The 25,561-nt window shown below is 46.2% G+C and overlaps 2 protein-coding genes across 2 annotated transcripts; one reads left to right on the top strand and one right to left on the bottom strand.

Annotated features, from left to right (window-relative positions):
* Positions 1-2,881: 2,881 nt before the first annotated feature.
* Positions 2,882-11,847, top strand: borcs6 (BLOC-1 related complex subunit 6). Its single transcript, XM_014146311.3, has 6 exons — positions 2,882-2,963; positions 3,790-4,439; positions 9,797-10,154; positions 10,591-10,760; positions 11,132-11,215; positions 11,347-11,847. Exons 2-6 carry the CDS (start codon positions 3,801-3,803, stop codon positions 11,470-11,472), a joined length of 1,377 nt encoding a protein of 458 aa, XP_014001786.1. The 5' UTR covers positions 2,882-2,963; positions 3,790-3,800; the 3' UTR covers positions 11,473-11,847.
* Positions 11,848-15,524: 3,677 nt separating this feature from the next.
* On the bottom strand, positions 15,525-21,755 carry si:dkey-72l14.3 (Glyco_hydro_56 domain-containing protein). Its single transcript, XM_014146312.3, has 5 exons — positions 20,633-21,755; positions 16,972-17,578; positions 16,472-16,864; positions 16,267-16,365; positions 15,525-16,159 (listed from the first exon to the last, which is right to left on the bottom strand). Exons 2-5 carry the CDS (start codon positions 17,515-17,517, stop codon positions 15,659-15,661), a joined length of 1,539 nt encoding a protein of 512 aa, XP_014001787.1. The 5' UTR covers positions 17,518-17,578; positions 20,633-21,755; the 3' UTR covers positions 15,525-15,658.
* Between the last annotated feature and the right edge of the window lie 3,806 nt (positions 21,756-25,561).

The following is a 25,561-nucleotide window of genomic DNA, read 5'->3' as shown; positions in this document are numbered from 1 at the left end:
ATCTATATACAGTGTGTGCAAATGAGGTAAGATTAGGGAGGTAAGGCAATAAATAAGCCGTAGTGGCAAGGTAATTACAATTTAGCAATTAAACACTGGAGTGATAGATGTGCAGAAGATGAATGTGCAAGTAGAGATACTGGGGTGCAATGCAGCAAAATAAATAAATAACAATATGGGTATGAGGTAGGTGCATGGGCTATTTACAGATGGGCTATGTACAGGTGCAATGATCTGTGAGCTGCTCTGACAGCTGATGCTTAAAGTTGTGAGGGAGATATGAGTCTCCAGCTTCAGTGATTTTTGCAATTCGTTTCAGTCATTGGCAGCAGAGAATTGGAAGGAAATGCGGCCAAAGGAGGAATCGGCTTTGGGGGTGACCAGTGAAATATACTTGCTGGAGTGCATGCTACGGGTGGGTGCTGCTATGGTGAACAGTGAGCTGAGATAAGGTGGGGCTTTACCTAGCAAAGACTTATAGATGACCTGGAGCCAGTGGGTTTGGCGACGAATATGAAGCGAGGGCCAGCCAACAAGAGCATACAGGTCGCAGTGGTGGGTAGTATATGGGGCTTTGGTAACAAAACGGATGGCACTGTGATAGACTGAATTCAATTTGCTGAGTAGAGTGTTGGAGGCTATTTTGTAAATGACGTCGCCGAAGTCAAGGATCGGTAGGATAGTCAGTTTTACGAGGGTAAGTTTGGCAGCATAAGTGAAGGATGCTTTGTTGCGAAATAGAAGGCCGATTCTAGATTTAATTTTGGATTGGAGATACTAAATGTGAGTCTGGAAGGAGAGTTTACAGTCTAACCAGACACCTAGGTATTTGTAGTTGTCAACATATTCTAAGTCAGAACCGTCCAGAGTAGTGATGCTGGACAGGCGGGCAGGTGCAATCGGTTGAAGAGCATGCATTTAGTTTTACTTGCATTTAAGGCCACGGAAGGAGAGTTGTATGGCATTGAAGCTCGTCTGGAGGTTAGTGTCCAAAGAAGGGCCAGAAGTATACAGAATGGTGTCGTCTGCGTAGAGGTGGATCAGAGAATCACCAGCAGCAAGAACGACATCATTGATTTACACAGAGAAAAGAGTATTCCCGATAATTGAACCCTGTGGCACCCCCATAGAGACTGCCAGAGGTCCGGACAACAGGCCCTCCGATTTGACACACTGAACTCTGTCTGAGAAGTAGTTGGTGACCCAGGCGAGGTAGTTGTTCGACAAACCAAGGCTGTTGAGTCTGCTGATAAGAATGTGGTGATTGACATAGTCGAAAGCCTTGGCCAGGTCGATGAATACAGCTGCACAGTATTGTCTTTTATCGATGGCGGTTATGATATCGTTTAGGACCTTGAGCGGGGCTGAGGTGCACCCATGATCAGCTCGGAAACCAGATTGCATAGCGGAGAATGTACGGTGGGATTCGAAATGGTCAGTGATCTGTTTGTTAACTTGGCTTTCGAAGACCTTAGAAAGGCAGGGTAGGATAGATATAGGTCTATAACAGTTTGGGTCTAGAGTGTCTCCCCCTTTGAAGAGGGGGATGGCCGCGGCAGTTTTCCAATCTTTGGGGATCTCAGACGATACGAAAGAGAGGTTGAACAGGCTAGTAACTGGGGTTGCAACAATTGCGGTAGATAATTGTAGAAAGAGAGGGTCCAGATTGTCTAGCCCAGCTGATTTGTATGGGTCCAGATTTCATCAACTGTTCAGAGGAGACTGCATGAACCAGGCCTTCATGGTCGAATTGCTGCAAAGAAACCACTACTAAAAGACACCAATAAGAAGAAGAGACTTGCTTGGGCCTAGAAACACGAGCAATGGACATTTGACCAGTAGAAATCCAAATGTGAGATTTTTTGTTCCAACTGTCTTTGTGAGACGCAGAGTAGGTGAACAGATGATCTGCGCATGTGTGGTTCCTACCGTGAAGCATGGAGGAGTAGGTGTGATGGTGTGGGGTGCTTTGCTGGTGACACTGTCTGTGATTTATTTAGAATTCAAGGCACACTTAACCAGCATAGCTACCACAGCATTCTGCATCAATACGCCATCCCATCTGGTTTGTGCTTAGTGGGACTGTCTTTTCTTTTTCAACAGGACAATGACCTGAAACACGCCTCCAGGCTGTGTAAGGACTATTTGACCAAGAAGGAGAGTGATGGAGTGCTGCATCAGATGACCTGGCCTTCACAATCACTCAACCTCAACCCATTTGAGATGGTTTGGGATGAGTTGGACCGCAGAGTGAAGGAAAAGTACTCAGCATATGTGGTAACTCTTTCAAGACTGTTGGAAAAGCATAAGAGCGAATGTAAATGCGAGCATAAGAGCGAGGGGGAAAAGGCACTAGCGTCCCCTGTGCCAACCCCCCAAAAAAACCCTCCCAAAGCAAAACACACCACCCTCCCAAAGCAAAGCACACAACCCTCCCAAAGCAAAGCACACAACCCTCCCAAAGCAAAACACACAACCCTCCCAAAGCAAAGCACACATCCCTCCCAAAGCAAAACACACAACCCTCCCAAAGCAAAACACACAACCCTCCCAAAGCAAAACACACAACCCTCCCAAAGCAAAGCACACAACCCTCCCAAAGCAAAGCACACAACCCTCCCAAAGCAAAACACACAACCCCTCCCCAGTAATGTTCGATCTGTCTTTAAGTACAGAGGCATGATTTACTCTGCTTGATTGCATTCAATTAAATACAACTTCATTCTGAAATTCTTTAGTAATTACAATTATTATTGGTTTAAATTATAGTTATGAAACATAACATCTTAGTACTGCATATTATCATCATGTGAGACATTTACTATGAAGAGTTATGCATATAATTTTATCCATCATTATGCGGAACTATTGCGTTTTCTACTACAAGTTGTGTGGAAGTATTTACAGAGCGGACTCGACCCAGTTTCCTGCTTGACTTACATCTCCAGGAAAGAACTACAGTGGTAAGTGTTAATTTATTTGGTTATGTTAAAAACGGGCAAATATTTTACTTTCCTGAAAGTAAGAAATCGAAATAAGTCTTGTCACTCATTGCCAGGTGGTTACTCTTGACACGGAATAAAAAGGGAACTTAAAACAAGTTAAAATTCAGTAGCTGGCTATCAGAGGCCCGCTTGCTAGCATCGACAGCTAGCTAGCCTGCGAGCTAACGTCATGTGACTGATTGCAAGCTTATGTCTGATAATGACAGCAATATGTCAACTTGCTTGCTAGATGTTGGGACCATTATTTATTATTTATACATCGTTAGTCAGATGGTACTAACTGATAATAGTTTTACTGTTTCCTGCTCCTATTTAGGTGTAACTAGTCACACTGATAGCCAGCTACTGTAACTAGCTAACTTACGTCGTATAAACACAGGCGCTGTTGGTGGTTAAAGATATTCTTATGTCGCGTATTGTACAGTCACTCGACCTTTGATCATTTTGTTTTCTTGTGCTTGTTGGATTGCATTGAGCTGCAAAGTTGTATTGGTGACAGTTTAAGTTGGTGGGTCTATCGATGTATGCTTGTAAACTGGCTAGATTACCAGCAAGAGATGTGCTATCCAACCAGGTACAAGACATGAATAGAAAACATATCACCCAAAATTCTAGTCTTTCTCCCAACCCTCCTTAAAAGTAAAAAGGACGCAAACCCCACTAACAAAGAACAACTGGAGCCCAGGGTGAGCAAGTTGATGTGCAATGATTTGTAGAGTCAGACCCAGTTGTATGCATAGGGAGAAGAGTGTGTCAGTTGTTATCTGACATGTATTTTATGCAGCAGGTGGAGGGATGAGCCTCTTCCCTGTGATTGGCACAGATGTGCCGGAAGCAGCCAATGGGGTGGATACACCAGGCTCCCCTGGATCCTGTAATGTGAATGGCCCGTACACCCACGCCCCTAATACCCCTGCACAGCTCCTGAAGTTTGGGGGTAGGGTGCCCTGTCCTGGGCAGGGATCCCTTGATGAGACTGAGAACTCTGTGGATGGGGAGAGCGCATGCGATGGACAAAACCCCATAGACACTTCTCACAACTCCACGTCCGATTCAGACACACAGCAACACACCGACGCGTTCCCAGCCCACCCCTCCTTCCCCACTGCCACATGCACAGCAGACACAGAGCCAGACCCACACGAGCCCCCCAAAGACATGTCCCTCACTGGACCCTCCCAAACAGGTATGCCCCTAAACGAGACTCTGTCTGGAGACTGGCAGCACACAGGCACTCCATCCAAAGACACAGCCCCAGAGGGGGACACTCACAGCGCAGACAAAAAGCAGTCCGAGACAAAGCACACAGAGCCTTCTAGCTGCTGTGCTGCAGGAACAGAGGAGGAAAAGGAGGTGGAGGTGGAAGAGGAGGAGTGTGAAAATGAGAGCGAGGAGCAGCATGCAGGAAACACACAGGCTGAAGTCTCAGCTGAGGTGAGTTTGCCATACTTACTGCTCCTGTACATAATTGTTAATGTTAAAGTGCCAGAGCTGACAACTCAAGAATAGTACTTAATTACATTTACATTTGAGTCATTTAGCAGATACACATCTAATTGTATTTGTCACATGCGCCGAATACAACAGGTGTAGACTTTACCGTGAAATGCTTACTTACAAGCCATTAACCAACAATGCAGTTCAAGAAATAGTGAATAAAATATTTACTAAATAAACTAAAGTTAAAAAAATGGAATTAATAAAAAGGTAACACAAATGTATGTAACAATAACGAGGCTTTATACAGGGGTTACCGGTACAGAGTCAATGTGCGGGGGTACAGGTTAGTCGAGGTAATTAGTAGAGTGACTATCCATATAAACTCAGCAAAAAAAGAAACGTCCCTTTTTCAGGACCCTGTCTTTCAAAGATAATTTGTAAAAATCCAAATAACTTCACAGATCTTCATTGTAAAGGGTTTAAACACAGTGTCCCATGCTTGATGAATGAACATGCACCTGTGGAACGGTCGTTAAGACACTAACAGCTTACAGACGGTAGGCAAATAAGGTCACAGTTATGAAAACTTAGGACACTAAAGGCCTTTCTATTCACTCTGAAAAACACCAGAAGAAAGATGCCCAGGGTTCCTGCTCATCTGTGTGAACGTGCCTTCGGCATGCTGCAAGGAGGCATGAGGACTGCAGATGTGGCCCGGGCAATAAATTGCAATATCCGTACTGTGAGACGTCTAAGACAGCGCTACAGGGAGACTGGGTGGACAGCTGATCGTCCTCGCTGTGGCAGACCCCGTGTAACAACACCTGCACAGGATCTGTACATCCGAACATCACACCTGCGGGACAGGTACAGGATGGCAACAACAACTGCCCGAGTTACACCAGGAACGCACAATCCCTCCATCAGTGCTCAGACTTTCCGCAATAGGCTGAGAGAGGCTGGACTGAGGGCTTGTAGGCCTGTTGTAAGGCAGGTCCTCACCAGACATCACTGGCAACAACGTCACCTATGGGCACAAACCCACCGTCGCTGGACCAGACAGGACTGGCAAAAAGTGCTCTTCACTGACGAGTCGTGGTTTTGTCTCACCAGGGGTGATGGTTGGATTTGTGTTTATCGTTGAAGGAATGAGCGTTACACCGAGGCCTGTACTCTGGAGCGGGATCAATTTGGAGGTGGAGGGTCCGTCATGGTCTGGGGCGGTGTGTCACAGCATCATCGGACTGAGCTTGTTGTCATTGCAGGCAATCTCAACACTGTGCGTTACAGGGAAGACATCCTCCTCCCTCATGTGGTACCCTTCCTGCAGGCTCATCCTGACATGACCCTCCAGCATGACAATGCCACCAGCCATATTGCTTGTTCTGTGCGTGATTTCCTGCAAGATAGGAATGTCAGTGTTCTGCCATGGCCAGCGAAGAGCCCAGATCTCAATCCCATTGAGCACGTCTGGGACCTTTTGGATCAGAGGGTGAGGGCGAGAGCCATTCCCCCCCCCCCCCCCCCCCCCCCCCCCCAGAAATGTCTGGGAACTTGCAAGTGCTTTGGTGGAAGAGTGGGGTAACATCTCACAGCAAGAACTGGCAAATCTGGTGCAGTCCATGAGGAGGAGATGCACTGCAGTACTTAATGCAGCTGGTGGCCACACCAGATACTGACTGTTACTTTTGATTTTAACCCCCCCCCCCCTTTGTTCAGGGACACATTATTCAATTTCTGTTTGTCACATATTTGTGGAACTTGTTCAGTTTGTCTCGGTTGTTGAATCTTGTAATGTTCATTCAAATATTTACACATGTTAACCTCTCTGGGCTAGGCGGGACGAATTCGTCCCACCTACGCAACAGCCAGTTGAATCCCGTGGCGCGATTTTCAAATACCTTAGAAATGCTATTACTTCAATTTCTCAAACATATGACTATTTTACAGCTATTTAAAGACAAGACTCTCGTTAATCTAACCACACTGTCCGATTTCAAAAAGGCTTTACAACGAAAGCAAAACATTAGATTATGTCAGCAGAGTACCCAGCCAGAAATAATCAGACACCCATTTTTCAAGCTAGCATATAATGTCACATAAACCCAAACCACCGCTAAATGCAGCACTAACCTTTGATGATCTTCATCAGATGACAACCCTAGGACATTATGTTATACAATACATGCATGTTTTGTTCAATCAAGTTCATATTTATATCAAAAACCAGCTTTTTACATTAGCATGTGACGTTCAGAACTAGCATACCCCCCGCAAACTTCCGGGGAATTTACTAACAATTTACTAAATTACTCACGATAAACGTTCACAAAAAACATAACAATTATTTTAAGAATTATAGATACAGAACTCCTTTGTGCAATCGAGGTGTCCGATTTTAAAATAGCTTTTCGGTGAAAGCACATTTTGCAATATTCTCAGTAGATAGCCCAGCCATCACGGCTAGCCATTTAGACATCGACCAAGTTTAGCCCTGACCAAAGTCAGATTTACTATTACAAAAGTTTGATTACCTTTGTTGTCTTCGTCAGAATGCACTCCCAGGACTGCTACTTCAATAACAAATGTTGGTTTGGTCCAAAATAATCCATCGTTATATCCAAATAGCGGCGTTTTCTTCGTGCATTCCAGACACTATCCGAAATGGTAAATCAGGGTTACGAGCATGGCGCAATTCGTGACAAAAAAAATCTAAATATTCCATTACCGTACTTCGAAGCATGTCAACCGCTGTTTAAAATCAATTTTTATGCCATTTTTCTCGTAAAAAAGCGATAATATTCCGACCGGGAATCTCCGTTTAGGTAAACAGAGGAAAGAAAACAAAGCTTTCGGTCGACGCGGGCACGAGCCTGAGTCTCACAGTACTGTAACCAGCCACTACCCAAACGAGCTACTTTTTTTTCAGCCAGAGCCTGCAAAGCCACGATTCAGCTTTTTGCCGCCTTCTGAGAGCCTATGGCAGCCGTAGGAAGTGTCACGTAACAGCAGAGATCCTTTGTAATGGATAGAGATGGCAAAGAAGGCGAAGAAATGGTCAGACAGGGTACTTCCTGTACAGAATCTTCTCAGGTTTTGACCTACCATTTGAGTTCTGTTATACTCACAGACACCATTCAAACAGTTTTAGAAACTTTGGAGTGTTTTCTATCCAAAGCCAATAATTATATGCATATTCTAGTTACTGGGCAGGAGTAGTAACCAGATTAAATCGGGTACGTTTTTTATCCAGCCGTGTCAATACTGCCCCCTAGCCCTAACAGGTTAAGTTTGCTGAAAATAAACACAGTTGACAGTGAGAGGGTGTTTCTTTTTTTGCACAGTTTATAAAAAACAGCGAGTAGCAGCAGTGTAAAAACAAAAAGGGTGGCCTTTTGTCTGGGTGGCCTTTTGTCTGGGTGGCCATTTGTCTGGGTGGCCATTTGATTAGTTTAGTTGTTGAGCAGTCTTATGGCTTGGGGGTAGAAGCTGTTAAGGAGATTTGGCTCTCCAGTACCGCTTGCCGTGTGATAGCAGAGAGAACAGTATGACTAGGGTGGCTGGAGTCTTTGACAATTTTTTGGGCCTTCCTCTGACACCGCCTAGTATATAGGTCCTGGATGTCAGGAAGCTTGGCCCCAGTCATGTACTGGGCTGTACGCACTACCTTCTGTAGTGCCTTACGGTCGGATGCCTAGCAGTTGCCGGACCAGGCGGTAATGCATCCGGTCAGGATGCTCTCGATAGTGCAGCTGTAGAACTTTTTGAGGATCTGGGGACCTGAGGGGGAAAAGGTGTTGTCGTGCCCGCTTCACAACTGTGTTTGGTGTGTTTGGACCACAATAGTTTGTTGGTGATGCGCATACCAAGGAACTTGAAACTCTCGACCCGCTCCACTTCAATCTTGTTGATGTTAATGGGGGCCTGTATGGCCGTCCTTTTCCTATAGTCCACGATCAGCTCCTTTGTCTTGCTCACATTGAGAGAGAGGTTGTTGTCCTGTCACCACACTACCAGGTCTCTGACCTCCTCCCTATAGGCTGTCTCATCCTTGTCTGTGATCAGGCCTATCACTGTTGTCGTCAGCCAACTTAATGATGGTGTTGGAGTCGTGCTTGGCCATGCAGTCGTGGGAATAGGGAGTACAGGAGGGGACTAAGCACGCACCTCTGAGGGGCCCCAGTGTTGAGGATCAGCCGCGGCAGATGTGTTGTTGCCTTCCCTTACTGGCCCGTCAAAATCCAGGATCCAGTTGCAGAGGGAGGTGTTTAGTCCCAGGGTCCTTAGCTTTGTGGGCACTATGATGTTGAATGCTGAGCTGTAGTCAATGAACACATTCTCACATAGGTGTTCCTTTTGTCCAGGTGGGTTTAGGCAGTCACTGGGCATCCAGCTTGCGGGTGGGTTTCCCTTTTGTAGTCCAAAATAGTTTTCAAGCCCTGCCACATCCGACGAGCATCAGAGCTGGTGTAGTAGGATTCAATTTTAGTCTTTTATTGACACTTTGCCTTTTGGATAGATCGTCTGAGGGCATAGTGGGATTTCTTATAAGCGTCCAGATTAGTGTCCCACTCCTCTAGCCTTTAGCTCGGTGTGGATGTTGCCTGTAATTCATGGCTTCTGGTTGGGAAATGTACGGTCACTGTGGGGACAACGTTGTCGATTCACTTATTGATGAAGCTGATGACTGAGGTGGTATACTCAATGCCATTGGACGAATCCCGGGAACATATTCCAGTCTGTGCAAGCGAAACAGTCCTGTAGCATCCGTGTCATCTGACCACTTCTGTATTGAGTCACTGGTACTTCCTGCTTTAGTTTTTGCTTGTAAGCAGGAATCAGGAGGATAGAGTTATGGTCAGATTTGCCAAATGGAGCATTTTCTTGTTTGCTTATGTCCTTTTTACAGCTTGTTGAGTGCGGTCTTAGTGCCATCATCAGTTTGTGGTAGTAAATAGACTGCTACGAATAATATAGATAGTGTGGTCTACAGCTTATCATGAGGTATTCTACCTCAGGCGAGCAATAACTCAAAACTTGTTTAATATTAGATATCGCACACCAGCAGTTATTGACAAATAGACAACCCCCCCCCCCGCGCCCCTCGTCTTACCAGACGTAGCTGCTCTGCCCTGCCGAAAAACGGAGAAGCCAGCCAGGGCGACTTACAATTACTGCATTCATCTTATGATAGTTGGATGAGACATATCACAATCGTAGCAAGTACATTTTCCCTCGATAAAGTAGTTATCAGCAAAGTGTATTTTGAATCCATTGAGCAGTGCAGCATATTCATATGTCCGGAGGATCTTGAGGATTGCTATATGTGTAAGACTGCCACTTCCTGTCAGCTTACAGAGGAGCCCTCGGCAGCAGCTCCCAGCTCTGTCCCAGCTGAGGGGGGGGAGTCGTCAGGCAGCAGCCCTTGTCCGCCCCACGTCATGGCCCAGGTGCGCGTGCGGAACGTCCCAGAGCGGGAGCGCATTGTCCGGGGCATGCAGGACAGCAAGAGCCTGGACGAGATCAGCCATGCATGCATCGGTGGGGGTCGGGGGGGCCAGCCAGAGGGCCGCAGGGCCACCATCTCCTCTGCCCTGGAGCTGGAGGGAACAGTCAGCCACGACGGGGACCTGACCCACTTCATCTGCCGCAACCTGGAGCAGAAGATCAAGATGAGCTCAAAGCCCAGCCTGGACTGTGACTGCGACTGTGAGTACCAACACCGGGGGACCGCGGGGCCCGGGATGGGGGATTGGCTAATTAGTCACCAGGGTCGTATTCATTAGGTACCAAACAGATTTTTTTTTAAACAAGGACTGAAACAGGAAGACCATCTGGACTTGTCTAGTAAGACTTTTCTGTTGAAAAACGTTTCGCTAACAGTGGGCCTGAATACGACCCTGGTGATCAGTGAAATGCTAATCCGTGAAATGCCTTTTCTGGTGTTATTTCAGTGATACGTCAATGTTTTGAAGTTGCAGTTGAAGGCCGAGTTCCAAATCGAATAAATCCACCCTTCCCCTCTCGTGATTAGATTAGCACCCGCAGGAAGGCGGTTTGGATGAGGGAGGATGATTTGGTTTGCAGACTGTCGGTTAACGTCATTTTCTGTCTGTGTGCATGTTTCTTTTCTTTCTGTGTCCAGCGGACTGCTCGGGTTCCATCAGCAGCAGAGGTCGTGAGTCGTCGTCGCGGCGGCCGGCTGACATCCCTCCCATCGACCCTGCTGTCTTGGCGGACCTGCAGAGACACACGCAGGAAGTCGCCCACAGCGTGGAGCTAATGATGCGCAGCCTCAACGGAACCATCCAGAACGTACGTGAGCTAAGTTTCTTCACACCACACACACACACACACAAATGTTTCTGTATTTATTTCTGTATTACAATTGTACTGCTCTAGGGTTATTTATTGCTTGGATAACCCTGTCTACTATTATCTAATGATTAATTCTTCATTCTTTATGCGGTGCCCACAACGTCTGAAGAATTATCTCTGTGAATCAATGTAATGTTTGTTTGTGTGTCAAATAATCCCGCAATTGATGGGTTGCCAGCTGGCAATTTTGACACGCAAATAAAATGTCATTAATTTATTCATTCACACCTTTTAGTAATGCTCTAATTGTAAGTTGCCCAGAATTAGTGTCTGCCATATCCTGTATGTCTCTATCTGTGTGTGTCCAGATGACAGCGCTGAGTGTGGGCTACATCCAGACCTATAGAGACTCTGTGGACAGCCTGGGGGAGTCTGTGGACATGAGCATAAAGGTGAGAGAACAGATAGCTTGGCCAGACATGAATGGAAGGATGAGCAGTGAATACTGATCGACAGTCACAGATGCTTCTTGTCATGAGTATAATGTCCTGATTGTAGTGTGTGTGTGTGTGTGTGTTCATAGGGAATGTACACACTGATGGCGCGTTGTGAGGAGCTGGACCGCTCTATGCAGCCCATCCACACTCTGGCCGCCCAGATCCGGGACATTAAGCGTACCCTGGATGCCCTGGAGGCCATCTGCAAGTAGCCCCTCTCCCCCCTGGACTCTTACCTGGAAACCCCTCCCCGAGAAATCCTCTTTCTAACCTAACGACCCCCCTCCGTCCATACCGCCCTCCTGGAATCACTGCTACTAATCATGCTAGCTTCATGGATGATCCGCTCCTCCCCCTCACCTCACCCCTCCCCATGTAGACGTCATGCTTCAAACCCCTCCCCCACCCCGGAAATGCTCGCTCGGCTAGGAGCCCCTCCCCCTGACAGAACTTGAAGGAAACGGAGCGCTTGATGCTTCTCTTATTACCGTCCGACCCACGTGGTTCAGATTGTACTAACTGCTGCCGCCCACACGGGGGCGCTCTCTCTTTCTCATGGAGAGTGAGATTTAGGAACAGATGAGATGGTTTAGATGTTAGTCACTTCTTAGGCAGGTTGCTTAAACTAGTGAGACGAGACACAGGAGAGGGTGTGGGGGTACATATGTCGTATAAATGTCATGTTACATACCTGTTACCAACCGAACCTGTTACCTGTTACCAACCAACCATTCCCTGCGGAGCTCTCCTCTCCGATCCCGAGATAATGTTGCGCTTTAGGAGACTGTGGTACCCTCTGTCATTTCACAGGTTGGTAGGTAGGTACTAAGTAGGTAGTCCTGTCTTAATATCGAACATATCTATTTTGCCTAAATAGTGCTTGCCATGGTGAGAGGTTGTGGACAGCTGTTACATGTAGCGTGCCGTTACTGGCTTGTACCATGAAGGACTTGAATGCTACCAGATGTCATCAGATCTGCAGAAGCCCCACCTAGACGAGAAGGCAGCACCCTCACACTGGATATTCAGTGCCTTCGGAAAGTATTCAGACCCCTTGACTTTTCCCACATTTTGTTACGTTACAGCCTTATTCTAGAATTGATGAAATATTTTTTCCCCCTCATCAATCTACACACAATACCCCATAATGACAAAGCAAAAACAGGTTTTTAGAATTTTCTGCTAATTTAAAAATAAAATTGAAGCACCTTTTGCAGCGATTACAGCATCGAGTCTTCTTGGGTATGACGCTACAAGCTTGGCACACCTGTATTTGGGGAGTTCCTCCCATTCTTCTCTTCAGATCCTCTCAAGCTCTGTCAGGTTGGATGGGGAGCGTCGCTGCACAGCTGTTATCAGGTCTCTGCAGAGATGTACGATCGGGTTCAAGTCCGGGCTCTGGCTGGGCCACTCAAGGACATTGAGAAATGTCCGGAAGCCACTCATGTATTGTTTTGGCTGTGTGCTTAGGGTCGTTGTCCTGTTGGAAGGTGACCCTTCGCCCCAGTGTGAGGTTCTGAGCGCTCTGGAGCAGGTTTTCATCAAGGATCACTCTGTCCTTTGCTCCGTTCATCTTTGCCTGAATCCTGACTAGTCAACCAGTCCCTGCCGCTGAAAAACATCCCCATAGCATAATGCTGCCGCCACCATGCTTCACCGTAGGGATGGTGCCAGGTTTCCTCCAGGCGTGACGCTTGGCATTCAGGCCAAAGAGTTCAGTCTTGGTTTCATCAGACCTGTCATGTGTGTTTTACTGAGGAGAGGCTTTCGTCTGGCCACTACCATAAAGGCCTGATTGGTGGAGTGCTGCAGAGTTCCTCTGTGGAGTGCCACAGAGGAACTCTAGAGCTCTGTCAGTGGCCATTAGGTTCTTGGTCACGTCTCTGACCAAGGCCTTTCTCTCTGATTGCTCAGTTTGGCCGGGCGGCCAGCTCTACGAGGAGTCTTGGTGGTTCCAAAATTCTTCCATTTAAGATTGATGGAGGCCACTGTGTTCTTGCGGGATCTTCTTTGCTGCAGAAATGTTTTGGTACCCTTCCCCAGATCTGTGCCTCGACACAATCCTGTCTCGGAGCTCTACGGACAATTCCTTCAAACTCATGGCTTGGTTTTTGCTCTGACATACACTGTCAACTGTGGGACCTTATATAGACATGTATATGCCTTTCCAAATCATGTCCAATCAATTGAATTTACCACAGGTGGAAACCAATCAAGTTAAAGAAACATCTCAAGGATGATCAATGAAAACAGGATGCACCTGAGCTCAATTTCGAGTCTCATAGAAAAGGGTCTGAATACTTATGTAAATTAGGTATTTCTGTTTTGTCATTATGGGATATTGTGTGTAGATTGCTGAGGATTTGGATTTATGTAATTCATTTTAGATTAAGACAACAAAATGTGGAAAAAGTAATGGGGTCTGAATACTTTCCGAAGCCACTGAAAAGGAGGGATGGGCTGTGGGACTATAGACTTTGGGAGGGGCGGATGTTTCACTGGGGAGGGAGATGGCCTCCTCTCTAACTGCTCTTTATCTCTGTACAATCAAAAGCACCTCTGTACATATCTCTTTCTGTAACAAAGAAATAATTGAGCTACCCTTCGTCCTGAGTGTATATTTTCAGAAGAATAACACAATAAATTTACATGAGCTGCAAAGACTAGCTGTCTGTTTTGTTCCTGGATGTGGTTTTGATGACATGAGTGTATAGATACAGGACATCTAGACTGATACAGGACATCTAGACTGATACAGGACATCTAGACTGATACAGGACATCTAGACTGATACAGGACATCTAGACTGATACAGGACATCTAGACTGATGCAGGACATCTAGACTGATGCAGGACATCTAGACTGATACAGGACATCTAGGCTGATGCAGGACAGGACATCTAGGCTGATGCAGGACAGGACATCTAGGCTGATGCAGGACAGGACATCTAGGCTGATGCAGGACAGGACATCTAGACTGATGCAGGACAGGACATCTAGACTGATACAGGACAGGACATCTAGACTGATACAGGACAGGACATCTAGACTGATACAGGACAGGACATCTAGACTAATACAGGACATCTAGACTAATACAGGACATCTAGACTAATACAGGACATCTAGGCTGATGCAGGACAGGACATCTAGGCTGATGCAGGACAGGACATCTAGGCTGATGCAGGACAGGACATCTAGACTGATACAGGACAGGACATCTAGACTGATACAGGACAGGACATCTAGACTGATACAGGACAGGACATCTAGACTGATACAGGACATCTAGGCTGATACAGGACATCTAGACTGATACAGGACATCTAGACTGATACAGGACATCTAGGCTGATGCAGGACAGGATATCTAGACTGATACAGGACATCTCGGGTGATACAGGACAGAATATCTAGACTGATACAGTACAGGGTGTCTATACTGATACAGGACATCTAGACTGGTACAGGACATCTAGGCTGATACAGGACAGGATATCTAGACTGATACAGGATATCTAGACTGATACAGGACAGGATATCTATACTGATACAGGATATCTATACTGATACAGGACATCTAGACTGATACAGGACATCTGGACTGATACAAGACATCTAGACTGATACACGACATCTAGGCTGATACAGGACAGGATATCTAGACTGATACAGGATATCTAGACTGATACAGGACATCTAGACTGATGCAGGACATCTAGACTGATACAGGATATCTAGACTGATACAGGACATCTAGACTGATACAGGACATCTAGACTGATACAGGACATCTAGACTGCATCAACAACATTTTATAGAAAATATGAGTACATTTTTATAGAGGTATGATTTTATTGTAAACGCAATAGCATGAGGCGTAAGAATACAAAGGTAATGTTGAATGGTGAAGTCATTCCAGTTGATATGACTGCAGTAGCATGTAGAATGTGTTTACATCGTTCGAGGATACCAAGTTGTGAACCATATTACAAGCCCGTCACAACATGGCCATGTAAGCAGTAGAGCTGAGTAGCGTGAAGAACAAAAAGGGGGGAAAAGTGTGGCGATAAACAAAAATGAGTGGTAAAAAGGAACATCCAGTACTGCAATGTTAGGAACTGAATACACACAGCTGTTGACGAGAAATGACGACAATGTTAACCACGAATCCTATGAATAGAAGATTTTTTGTTTGATCTAGTTCACGTTCTTAGTTGTATCGACAATAAAAACGTCCACAGTCTCCATAATATAATAGTAGTCTCTGTTCACGACATTTCTTTGTTCGAAATAGAAACACCTCTCAAGAGTTTCTGTCACACAAACATTTCTTCTACACTGGTACGACAGTGTCTTAAGCCCCCTGAGCCCCGACCTGATCATTCAGCAGGTTGGTCAGAGGTTCAGGCATAAGTCTGTGTTCAGGCTTAGAGCTGTGGCTAATACCAGCACTAGAGGGAGGAGAGATGCCGTGAGTGATGGTCCGCTGTGGTCTGACAGAGCGAGGGTGGGCCTGGTCTCTTGGTTCAGCTCACTCGACAAGGGGGGATTCAGTGTGGGGGGAAGGGCTCCCTGTGCCCTGTCCTTGGGGAGCTCCTCGTCGGCGGCTGCCCCCTCCAGGGACTCATACCACTGGCACTGGAAGTCCCTCTTCCATGCCTCCAGGTTGCCAGGGTCCAGCTGGCCTGTGGTCTGCACCCCCTCCACCTTCCCCTGCGTCATCACGAAGTTGGAGGGCGGCAAGTGCAGGTAGGCGGAGCTCTCGGGTTTGCGGCGCACGCAGCGGCCACGCCCCTGGCACAGGGAGACGCCGCACAGGCGGGCGGCTGTGGTCACGTTGACGGTGTACAGGCCCAGGACCTCACGCACAAACGTGGCCAGCTCTGAGCAGGCTTTCTGGGGGCAGACAGAGGTGAAATGTTTTCATTCACAGACCTCAGACCCAGTTACAGTTGTCTGACTGACAATGCATGTATGGAACATTGAAGAGATGTGTACTGTACCTGAGTCCTTGTAGAGAAGACACCTTGATCTTTCTCCCAGAGGACAACCCCTGCTGCCCCCATGGCAGCACTCTCACCAATGGTGTTGACCAGGTCCACCTAATGGAACATCACCCAGTTATACACTGGTTACAGAACCAACAGACAAAGAGAAACCACTTTCAAAAACATGGAACATCTACTTCCACCCAACACTATCTCTCACCTCAGATAGAAAAGTATTGGTCGATGTATAGACACTCCTGACCAATGGGAACACAGGAAGGTCGTAGGCGGTCCCGGCCAAGCTTGCCACTCTCAGTGCCTCTCGGATCTGATTGGATGTGTACAGTCTGGCCCCTGAGGTCCCACCCTGCAGCTTCTCTAGTGTGAGGGCGGGGTAGAGCGCAGAGCAGCATTTCCAGAGCCACAGCAGCTCGTCGTTCAATGCCATCTCTGCGGCGGGACAGCGACCCGTGTAATTGGACAGCGACTGGGCGGGGCCGGAGTTGTAACAGTTGGGGTACGGGGTCACGCCCCACAGAGCCTTGGGTCGGAGTCTCCTCACCTCCCACAGCGTCTCCATGAGGATGGACTGGGACGCTGCCTCAAAGTCCACCTGGGGAACGGGATGACATCATCATTATGAGACAACTGTGGCGTTGAATAACATTTGTTACATCTATTTCTCCTATTAATCTAAACTGCCATGGATGAGGATCTTACCTGAGACCACTTCTCCACCTCCTCCGTGGTCCAGTCAGGGAAGAAGGTTCTCAGCAGAGCCCTGGAGCCCTCCAGGTAGATGCCCTGTTTCTCACGGTTCCTTCCCCACTGCGGGGACCACTGGCCCCAACGCAGTACCCCCAGGCCCTGGTAGCCTATGGATGGTAGCGCTGCCTCCAGGTCCTCCCCTGTCTTCTGGAGGTGTCCATCCAGTCTGGTGTGTTGGGGAAGGCCTCCGTTCACCGGCTGGTCCTGGCTAGTGTAATAGGGGTACTTCCCCAGAGTGTCCTCATAAAACATGGACACGCGGCCCTCTCTCTCCATCCCAAAGGCTCCAGGGTCAGGTCGTCCAGAACACGCCTTGTTGGGGATTCCCCATAGTACTAGAAAAGGCTGCCCTGGTGACAGAGGGGTGCGTGCCAGCTGTGGGGGACCACCAAGGCAGGGGGAGGTAAGGAACATCAATCCCATGAGGAGGAGTGTTAGTAGGGCCCTGTGTGGCCCAGCTCTGAGCCCTGCCCGGAGCTCCAGCTCAGTCCACGCCATGGAGCTGCCTGCTGCCTCTGTGTATCACCACGCCTCCAGGCCCTCACAACCAACCATAGCCCTGGGAACACAACACGGCACCCTCAGCTGTCTACGTGCCAACATTAATATTGCATACCTGTTATCACGTTATAACATTGTATACCTGTTATCACGTTATAACATTGTATACCTGTTATCACATTATAACATTGTATACCTGTTATCACTTTATAACATTGTATACCTGTTATCACTTTATAACATTGTATACCTGTTATCACTTTATAACATTGTATACCTGTTATCACTTTATAACATTGCATACCTGTTATCACATTATAACATTGTATACCTGTTATCACTTTATAACATTGTATACCTGTTATCACTTTATAACATTGTATACCTGTTATCACATTATAACATTGTATACCTGTTATCACTTTATAACATTGTATACCTGTTATCACTTTATAACATTGTATACCTGTTATCACTTTATAACATTGTATACCTGTTTTCACATTATAACATTGCATATCTGTTATCACATTATAACATTGTATACCTGTTATCACTTTATAACATTGTATACCTGTTATCACATTATAACATTGTATACCTGTTATCACTTTATAACATTGTATACCTGTTTTCACATTATAACATTGCATATCTGTTATCACATTATAACATTGCATACCTGTTATCACATAACATTGTATACCTATTATCACATTGTAACATTGCATACCTGTTTTCACATTATAACATTGTATACCTATTATCACATTGTAACATTGCATACCTGTTATCACATTATAACATTGTATACCTGTTATCACATTATAACATTGTATACCTGTGACTGAATCATTGCCAACAATAAAAATGAATCGCAAGTCAACAAACGAATCATATTGCCAGGCTGCACAAGGGCAGCACGGCTGGCCCTTGGATGTACACAGAGATTAACTTCATCACTACTTGTATTTGTGAGAGGTATTGTCTTGTTGAAATCACCAAGCTGTCTGTTTGAACTACTGGCGAACAGCTCGGACTCCCATGCATACTCCACAAGACATCCCGCCAGAGGTCTCTTCACAGTCCCCAAGTCCAGAACAGACTTTGGGAGGCACATAGTACTATGTAGAGCCATGACTACATGGAACTCTAATCCACATCATGTAACTGATGCAAGCAGTAAAATTAGATGTAAAAAATAGATAAAAATGCCACTTATTGAGCAGCAGGGACTGTGAAGTAACACAAACATAGGCACAGACATGCATACACACACAGGATAACATACACACTATACACATGGATTTAGTACTGTAGATATGTGGTAGTGGTGGAGTAGGGGCTTGAGGGCACACAGTGTGTTGTGAAATCTGTGAATGTTTTGTAATGTTTTTAAAATGGTATAAACGGCCTTAATTTAGCTGGACCCCAGGAAGAGCAAGGCAGCAGCTACTCCGTAATAAATACAAATACAAATCCCTAGTCAGCCCCATGTCGCCGCAAGACATTCTCATTGACTCGTGTGATTCTTTTGCAAACTTATTTGGCCTTCCAAGAGTAGGCCTAAAACAACAAAAGAAGAGATGATTGATTGGGTGAATGAGGTGTGTGTGAGTGTGCGTCAGTGGCATCGCCATTAGAGGAGACTAGACTAGAGGAACAGGATGCCTCAAAAAGGTCATTAACAAGAGTTAATTGGATTCATTAGTGCCGCCCGTGTTGGCCAGGAGGATCTGTAAGACGCTGCTAGCTCTGTAATGATTCTCAGTAATTACTCTGTAGTATAGCAGAGGGAGCCATGCCAGAAACAACAAGAAGAATCAACACTACACTATGATTATTGATCCCAATCGTTACAGCCCTGTGAAAAACAGTAAATCCGTAGTACCGTAAAATTGTAAATGTGTCCTTTTTTGGGGGTAAAGCTCTAATCCTTTAACAGTAATCTGCTTTTGTTTGTTTTACTGATCAGGTGTGAAGGGGAGGGGACACCACAAAGCATGTGAACATGTAGGATTCTGTGTAAAACGGATTAACGACCATGGTTTTAGAAAATCAGTTATCCAATATCATGGATAAGAACCCATTGGGCTGTACTTTCATATATACACTAAGTGTACAGGACATTAGGAACACCTGCTCTTTCCATGACATAGACTGACCAGGTGAATCCAGGTGGAAGCTAGGATCCCTTATTGATGACACGTGTTAAACCCACTTCAATCAGTGTAGATGAAGGGGAGGAGACGGGTTAACCTCTAAAAGTCTAAGCCTTTGAGGGGGGGATAAGGTTTTGAAGTGTCTTTCCTATAACTAGGAGATATAAGTAAGCTAAGGAAATGTTTTTAGTTTTTTGGACACATATTTAACCCATCTTTTTTTTGTTGGCACAAAACGACCTCCATACTTCCATTCATTTTTTAAAACCGGCACCAGTTACCTTCAGACGAGTCCTGTGACACTGGTGGGTGTGTAGCATCTCGTCTTTCCATACTGGGGACATATTAGTTTGTAGCCCAAACGGTTCGGACGCTACAGACAGAAGTTCCTAATGTTTTGTACACTCAGTGTGTACATTTGTCCCAGCTATGTGGTCAAAAAATAAGGTACCTGTTATTTTGACACATTCAATTCACTCTAATCCAAGTCACTCCCTGCCTTGAAAAAAGGACTGGAGTACTACAGTGCCAAACTTAGACACTTAGGAATCCCCCTCTAAACTTGGCAAAATATACATTGATTCGGGATGCCTTATGTTGCAGCAAAAACATATCCTGCTCTTTCTGTGAAACTTCAATGTGGGAGAGGACGTGGATCATTGAAAAATACACGTTTACGGAATGAGCCAATGTCTCATCCTTCCCAGAATTTATCTGAAAGGCTAAAAGACATTGTAAAGTGCATGATACGTCCAGCCTTTAAGTGTTACTAAGCTATGTATATCACAGTAAGAGCAGAAGTCCCACGTAGAGACACCATACCACTACATCTCCATTACAACTCCATAGGAATGATGGAGCTAGTGGCGTCAGAGTTGGCCTAGGCTCCCTGGCTGCACTGTCTGACAGAAGGTCAACGGTCTTAGGCTGCCAGTCAGAAGGTCACTCACCTCTGATTTGCTGGTCCGGACAGACGGACACTTCCTGGATTCACCTGATGCTAGCTAGCTAGCGAAGCTCTGCCGGACTGGGGGAGCAGCGCTGGTCAGAACTATCAGGACGTCAACCGCTCCCAGGGTCTTCGAGGTGGTCGAGGAGAAGATGCGTCTGGTGTCTCCGTATGTAGTATCCAGGTAGGCTTCTCCACAGACAGGTGTCCTAATGGCCCAGGAAGCTTCAACCCCAAGGCATGTACTGTTCTGGCAGCAGGAGGAAGTCAGGGAGTCAGTCAGGTTAGTGTCTGACCAGGGAGACATAGGCCGACAGGTGGTGTGGTGAACTGTAGGGGGGAGACCCGCGGTAGACAGCCATCCAGCCGGAGAAAGAGCCAGTGTGAGGCAGGGAAAGGAGGGAGAGCCAGAGTAGGTGACAGGAGGCAGGTTGAAGCAACTTCACCTTCACCAGGGTAATCTGGCTGTAAGCAGGGTCAGTGCCGGCCACAACACTCGCATGACCGCCCATCCTGACCGTAATCCCATAATCCAACGGGAGGACTGCCCCAACGCTTTCCTATTTGCACGGACGGAGCAGTTCACATCTCTCTCTCCTTCTCTACTGATATATAGTTAGTTACGTTTTGTATTTTTCCATTTCCCTTATCTTTCCTCCTTTCTCTATGCTCTTCAAATCAAATCAAATCAAATCAAATGTATTTATATAGCCCTTCTTACATCAGCTGATATCACAAAGTGCTGTACAGAAACCCAGCCTAAAACCCCAAACAGCAAGCAATGCAGGTGTAGAAGCACGGTGGCTAGGAAAAACTCCCTAGAAAGGCCAAAACCTAGGAAGAAACCTAGAGAGGAACCAGGCTATGAGGGGTGGCCAGTCCTCTTCTGGCTGTGCCGGGTGGAGATTATAACAGCACATGGCCTAGATGTTCAAATGTTCATAAATGACCAGCATTGTCAAATAATAATAATCATAGTAGTTGTCGAGGGTGTAAAAAGTCAGCAACTCAAGAGTAAGTGTCAGTTGGCTTTTTCATAGTCGATCTTTGAGAGTATCTCTACCGCTCCTGCTGTCTCTAGAGAGTTGAAAACAGCAGGTCTGGGACAGGTAGCACGTCCGGTGAATAGGTCAGGGTTTCAGCAGGTCTGGAACAACAGGTCTGGGACAGGTAGCACGTCCGGTGAACAGGTCAGGGTTCCATAGCTGCAGGCAGAACAGTTGGAACTGGAGCAGCAGCAGTCTTCACCAGTATCGATTGTTCCTTAGTCTGTTCCACAATTTCATTGGTCTATTTGGGCTTGAACATCAGCATGGAATCTCAATTGAGTTCTTTCAGTCGCTTTGGTGCAATTTTCACAAGTATGGTGGTACATTTTCACAACGCTTAGTTCAAAACTCACAACAGATCATCCAAAAAGGCTGTTGTTTCAAAACTCTAAACACATTTTCAGTTGACTAAGTACAACACACATAGTCATTTTTCATCTCGAAATCAGTGTTTCATCTGTAAAATACATGTTTCACATTGCAATACACGTTCATAGAAAGTAATTGCTTTTCACAATGAAATGCTCACATTACTTTTGAGATGATTGTTTTGAGTTAAAATTGACCACATATTTGTCAAAATTACACCAAAGTGATTGCAAAAAAACTGTAATGGCTACGATTGAGTTTGTCTGTCTGTGGGTGTATCTATTTGCGTGTGTCCATTCGTCCAAGTGCGGATTGGCAGATAAGATATTCCTGGCCGGTTGAGAGACCTGAGATTATGAGGGAGAGGGATCTGAGGTGAATCCTGTACTCTGAGGCCCGTCACCATGGAAACAGATCAGCTGGGGTGGGTGACCTATATGACAGGTGGTGGTAGTGGCCAGTGGCGTAAAATACTTAAGTAAAAATACTTTCAAGTCCTTCTTAAATTGTTTTTTTGGGGGGTGTCTGTACTTTACTGTAATATTTATATTTTGACAACTTTTACTTTACTACGCTCCTTTGGAAAATCATGTACTTGTTACTCGAAACATTTTCCCTGACACCCAAAAGTACTCGTTACATTTTGAATGCTTAGCAGGACAGGAAAATGGTCCAATTCACACAGATGAGACATCTTAGCTTTGTTTTACTCAAGTATGACAATTGGGTACTTTTTCCACAACTGGTGGTGTGGCAGATGATTTTAGGACAAGACACTGGTAATCGACTCGGGTGGTGGCAGGTAGCAGGTCAGGTGGTGGTGCCACGCCTTCAGGATGACACACAGTAGGAGGCCATGCTTCTATAGTTGTATAAGGTGATGGTTAGGCAGATATAATAGGAGATTAGGACCCCTTTTACATTGTTTCATAGGATATATATATGTTGTAGAACATATCCTGTGAGACGAGCGTTTGTACATTTCTGTTCACGGTTACAGCTCCAGCAACCTTGGGTTGGTGGTTTGCCGGTTGGGGTAGGTCAGTGTCACGGCTGTTTGAATTAGCGGGCCAAAATGCAGCATGTTCGTAGTTCCACATATTTATTAAACTGAAATGCAATACACTTAAATTACTTGAAACCACAAAACAACAACCCGTGCCGCAGCGAGGACAACACACTACTCAAAAGACAATAACCCACAAACAACAATGAGGAAAACCCCTACTTAAATATGATCTCTAATCAGAGGCAATGAGGATCAGCTGCCTCCAATTAGAGATAAACCCCAAACAATCCCAACATAGAAATAGAAAAACTAGAACTTAAACATAGAAATAGAAAACATAGAACAACCCAAAACACCCCCTGTCACGCCCTGCCCTACTCTACTATAGAAAATGACATCTTACTAGGGTCAGGACGTGACAGTCAGGTTGGTGGTTGGTTTAGGTGTTGGTTTTACTTCAACTGACGAAGCTTGCTGCGGGTTGAATCCATCGAGTAAAGCGTGAGTAAAGACACTGTGCTCCTCTCAAGTAGTGTGTGTTTTACTCACGTTGAGATTCAATTCCATTTACATGTATTATTGTCCCCAAAGACCAATTCAAACATCAAAACGAGCACAGAATCACATGTAAACAGCAGAAAGTTGAGGTGATAATATTCGTTGGTCAAATCTTCTCAGCCATGCTCTCTGTGATGCTGTGACGGCCCCCTCTTGTGGCCACGCTACCACTGAGCTCCCTGTGTATACACCCCCCTAAGAGGAGAATAGTTTTCAAGTTAACTCTATTGTGCCGTGTTCTACATGACTCCATCTTGTAGGAATGTAAACCAAATGGAAGAAAATAACAAAATAACAATAGTTTGAACACTATTATAGCTCCTAGAAGTTCAGTGTGTTTGAAAATCCCACTTTTAATAGTAACAAACGTGGACCCATGGACATTGACACTGGGAGCTCTGTGAGATTGTACAATTTGAGGGAAACAATTCATTTCCCCACTAAATTATGCTATTGAAGATATATTGCGGCTACCTCCCAATTTCCCGTGACCACAGTAGAGGCCTGATAAGTGAAAACAGTTTCCAATCCTTTAAATGATAAAGGGAAAGAAGTCCATGAAATAGTATTAGGTCAAAGTCAATGCCCAACTGTGAATTAACCTGGCGGATAACTAAGTCCTCCTAACTTCACAGTCTGGAAAGGCTCCTTGATGTTGTTTGCATGCTGTCCATAATGAAGGGGGCTGTGCTTTATATCCTGTTGGTTCTCCTCTGTGCCTTTCTCACTCAAACACCCACATGGACAGACACTCACAGCCCCCTTCCAGTACAACTGTCAGAACAACGAGAGGTCTCAGAGGGAAAAAAATGTTGAGACAACCAATCAAAACGCTTGCACAATTTCTTTGCGAATACTCCATTTTACAACAGGCTCCTGTCCAGACCAGACCAGACCGATATGAGTCAAGTGGATCGCGTCAGCCAGGCTAACTGTGAACGCCCTCCTGTGATCAATGTTTCGGGAGCAATGCCTACTGCACTGTTTTTCCCACAGATCAGTCCCACTGAGAGTGCTTGCTAGGTGCACATGCCCAGTGAGGCATGGAGGACTGTGGAGCCGGGGTATGTCAGCCAAGGTCGGGCTGCTTGGCCTGTGACCTGCTAGCCGGTGGTGGGGGCCTTCCGTGCTCTGGAGCTGATTGGAGTTGGCAGACCGGACAGCCCCTCAGAAGAACTGGGCTTTGGGCCACAGCTGCAGGCAGTCTCCCTGATGCCCAGAGACAGAACACCTCACACACCCTACCCCCCACCCCCTCCTGCCCAAAGCTCTTCCCCCACACAAAACTCCTCAAGTCTTTGAACTGGACCGCTAATCCTCAGCACTCTTCAGGTGGCTCATCCCCATGGAAGCAGGAGTGGGTGGAGTGGAGGTTGGTGTAGGGAGGGGAGGAGGTTCATGGTCCAGAAGGTGGTGTGGGTGAAGAGGGGCACTGTCAGGGAGGTTGGGCCTGTTCGGGAACCAGAGGACAACGGGGGTGGTTGGACATGGCACGAAACCGGAAAAGGGTCTCACAAAGAGAGAGAGAGGGTGACACATGGACCGGGACAATGCTGCTCTGGATGGAGGGAGAGCAGGAAGAGGTGGGGAGGGGCAGAGACAAGCCAAGCCAGGTCAGTCTGCTTTGATCTCTGTCTTATTTCAAAAAGGATAAATGGAATTAGAGGCGCAGGATGGAGCTGAAGGAGAGGCGGGGGGAGGGAGAACCTGGATCCTCTGCTCTTGGGTGGAGGAGCAGGGGGGATGGAAGGAGTCGGGGTAAGGGGATGGTGTGTTTCTAAGTGCACCAGCCGTGTCAGAGCAAGGAAGGGAAGGGGGAAAGCGTGTCCCAGGAATTTACAAATGAAAAGACAAGGTTTATCTTTTAATGCGATTAAATTTTTCCATTTCACTGCTCTACTAGCAGACAGTTCAGCTCTTTAAGTGCAGCAAGCTGCGGAACGGT

The sequence above is a fragment of the Salmo salar genome, chromosome 15 (assembly GCF_965601325.2).
Source record: "Salmo salar chromosome 15, fSalSal1, whole genome shotgun sequence".
NCBI classification, from domain to species: domain Eukaryota; kingdom Metazoa; phylum Chordata; class Actinopteri; order Salmoniformes; family Salmonidae; genus Salmo; species Salmo salar.
The sequence above is the reverse complement of the archived record's forward strand: the minus strand, read 5'-3'. Positions and strand labels throughout refer to the sequence as shown.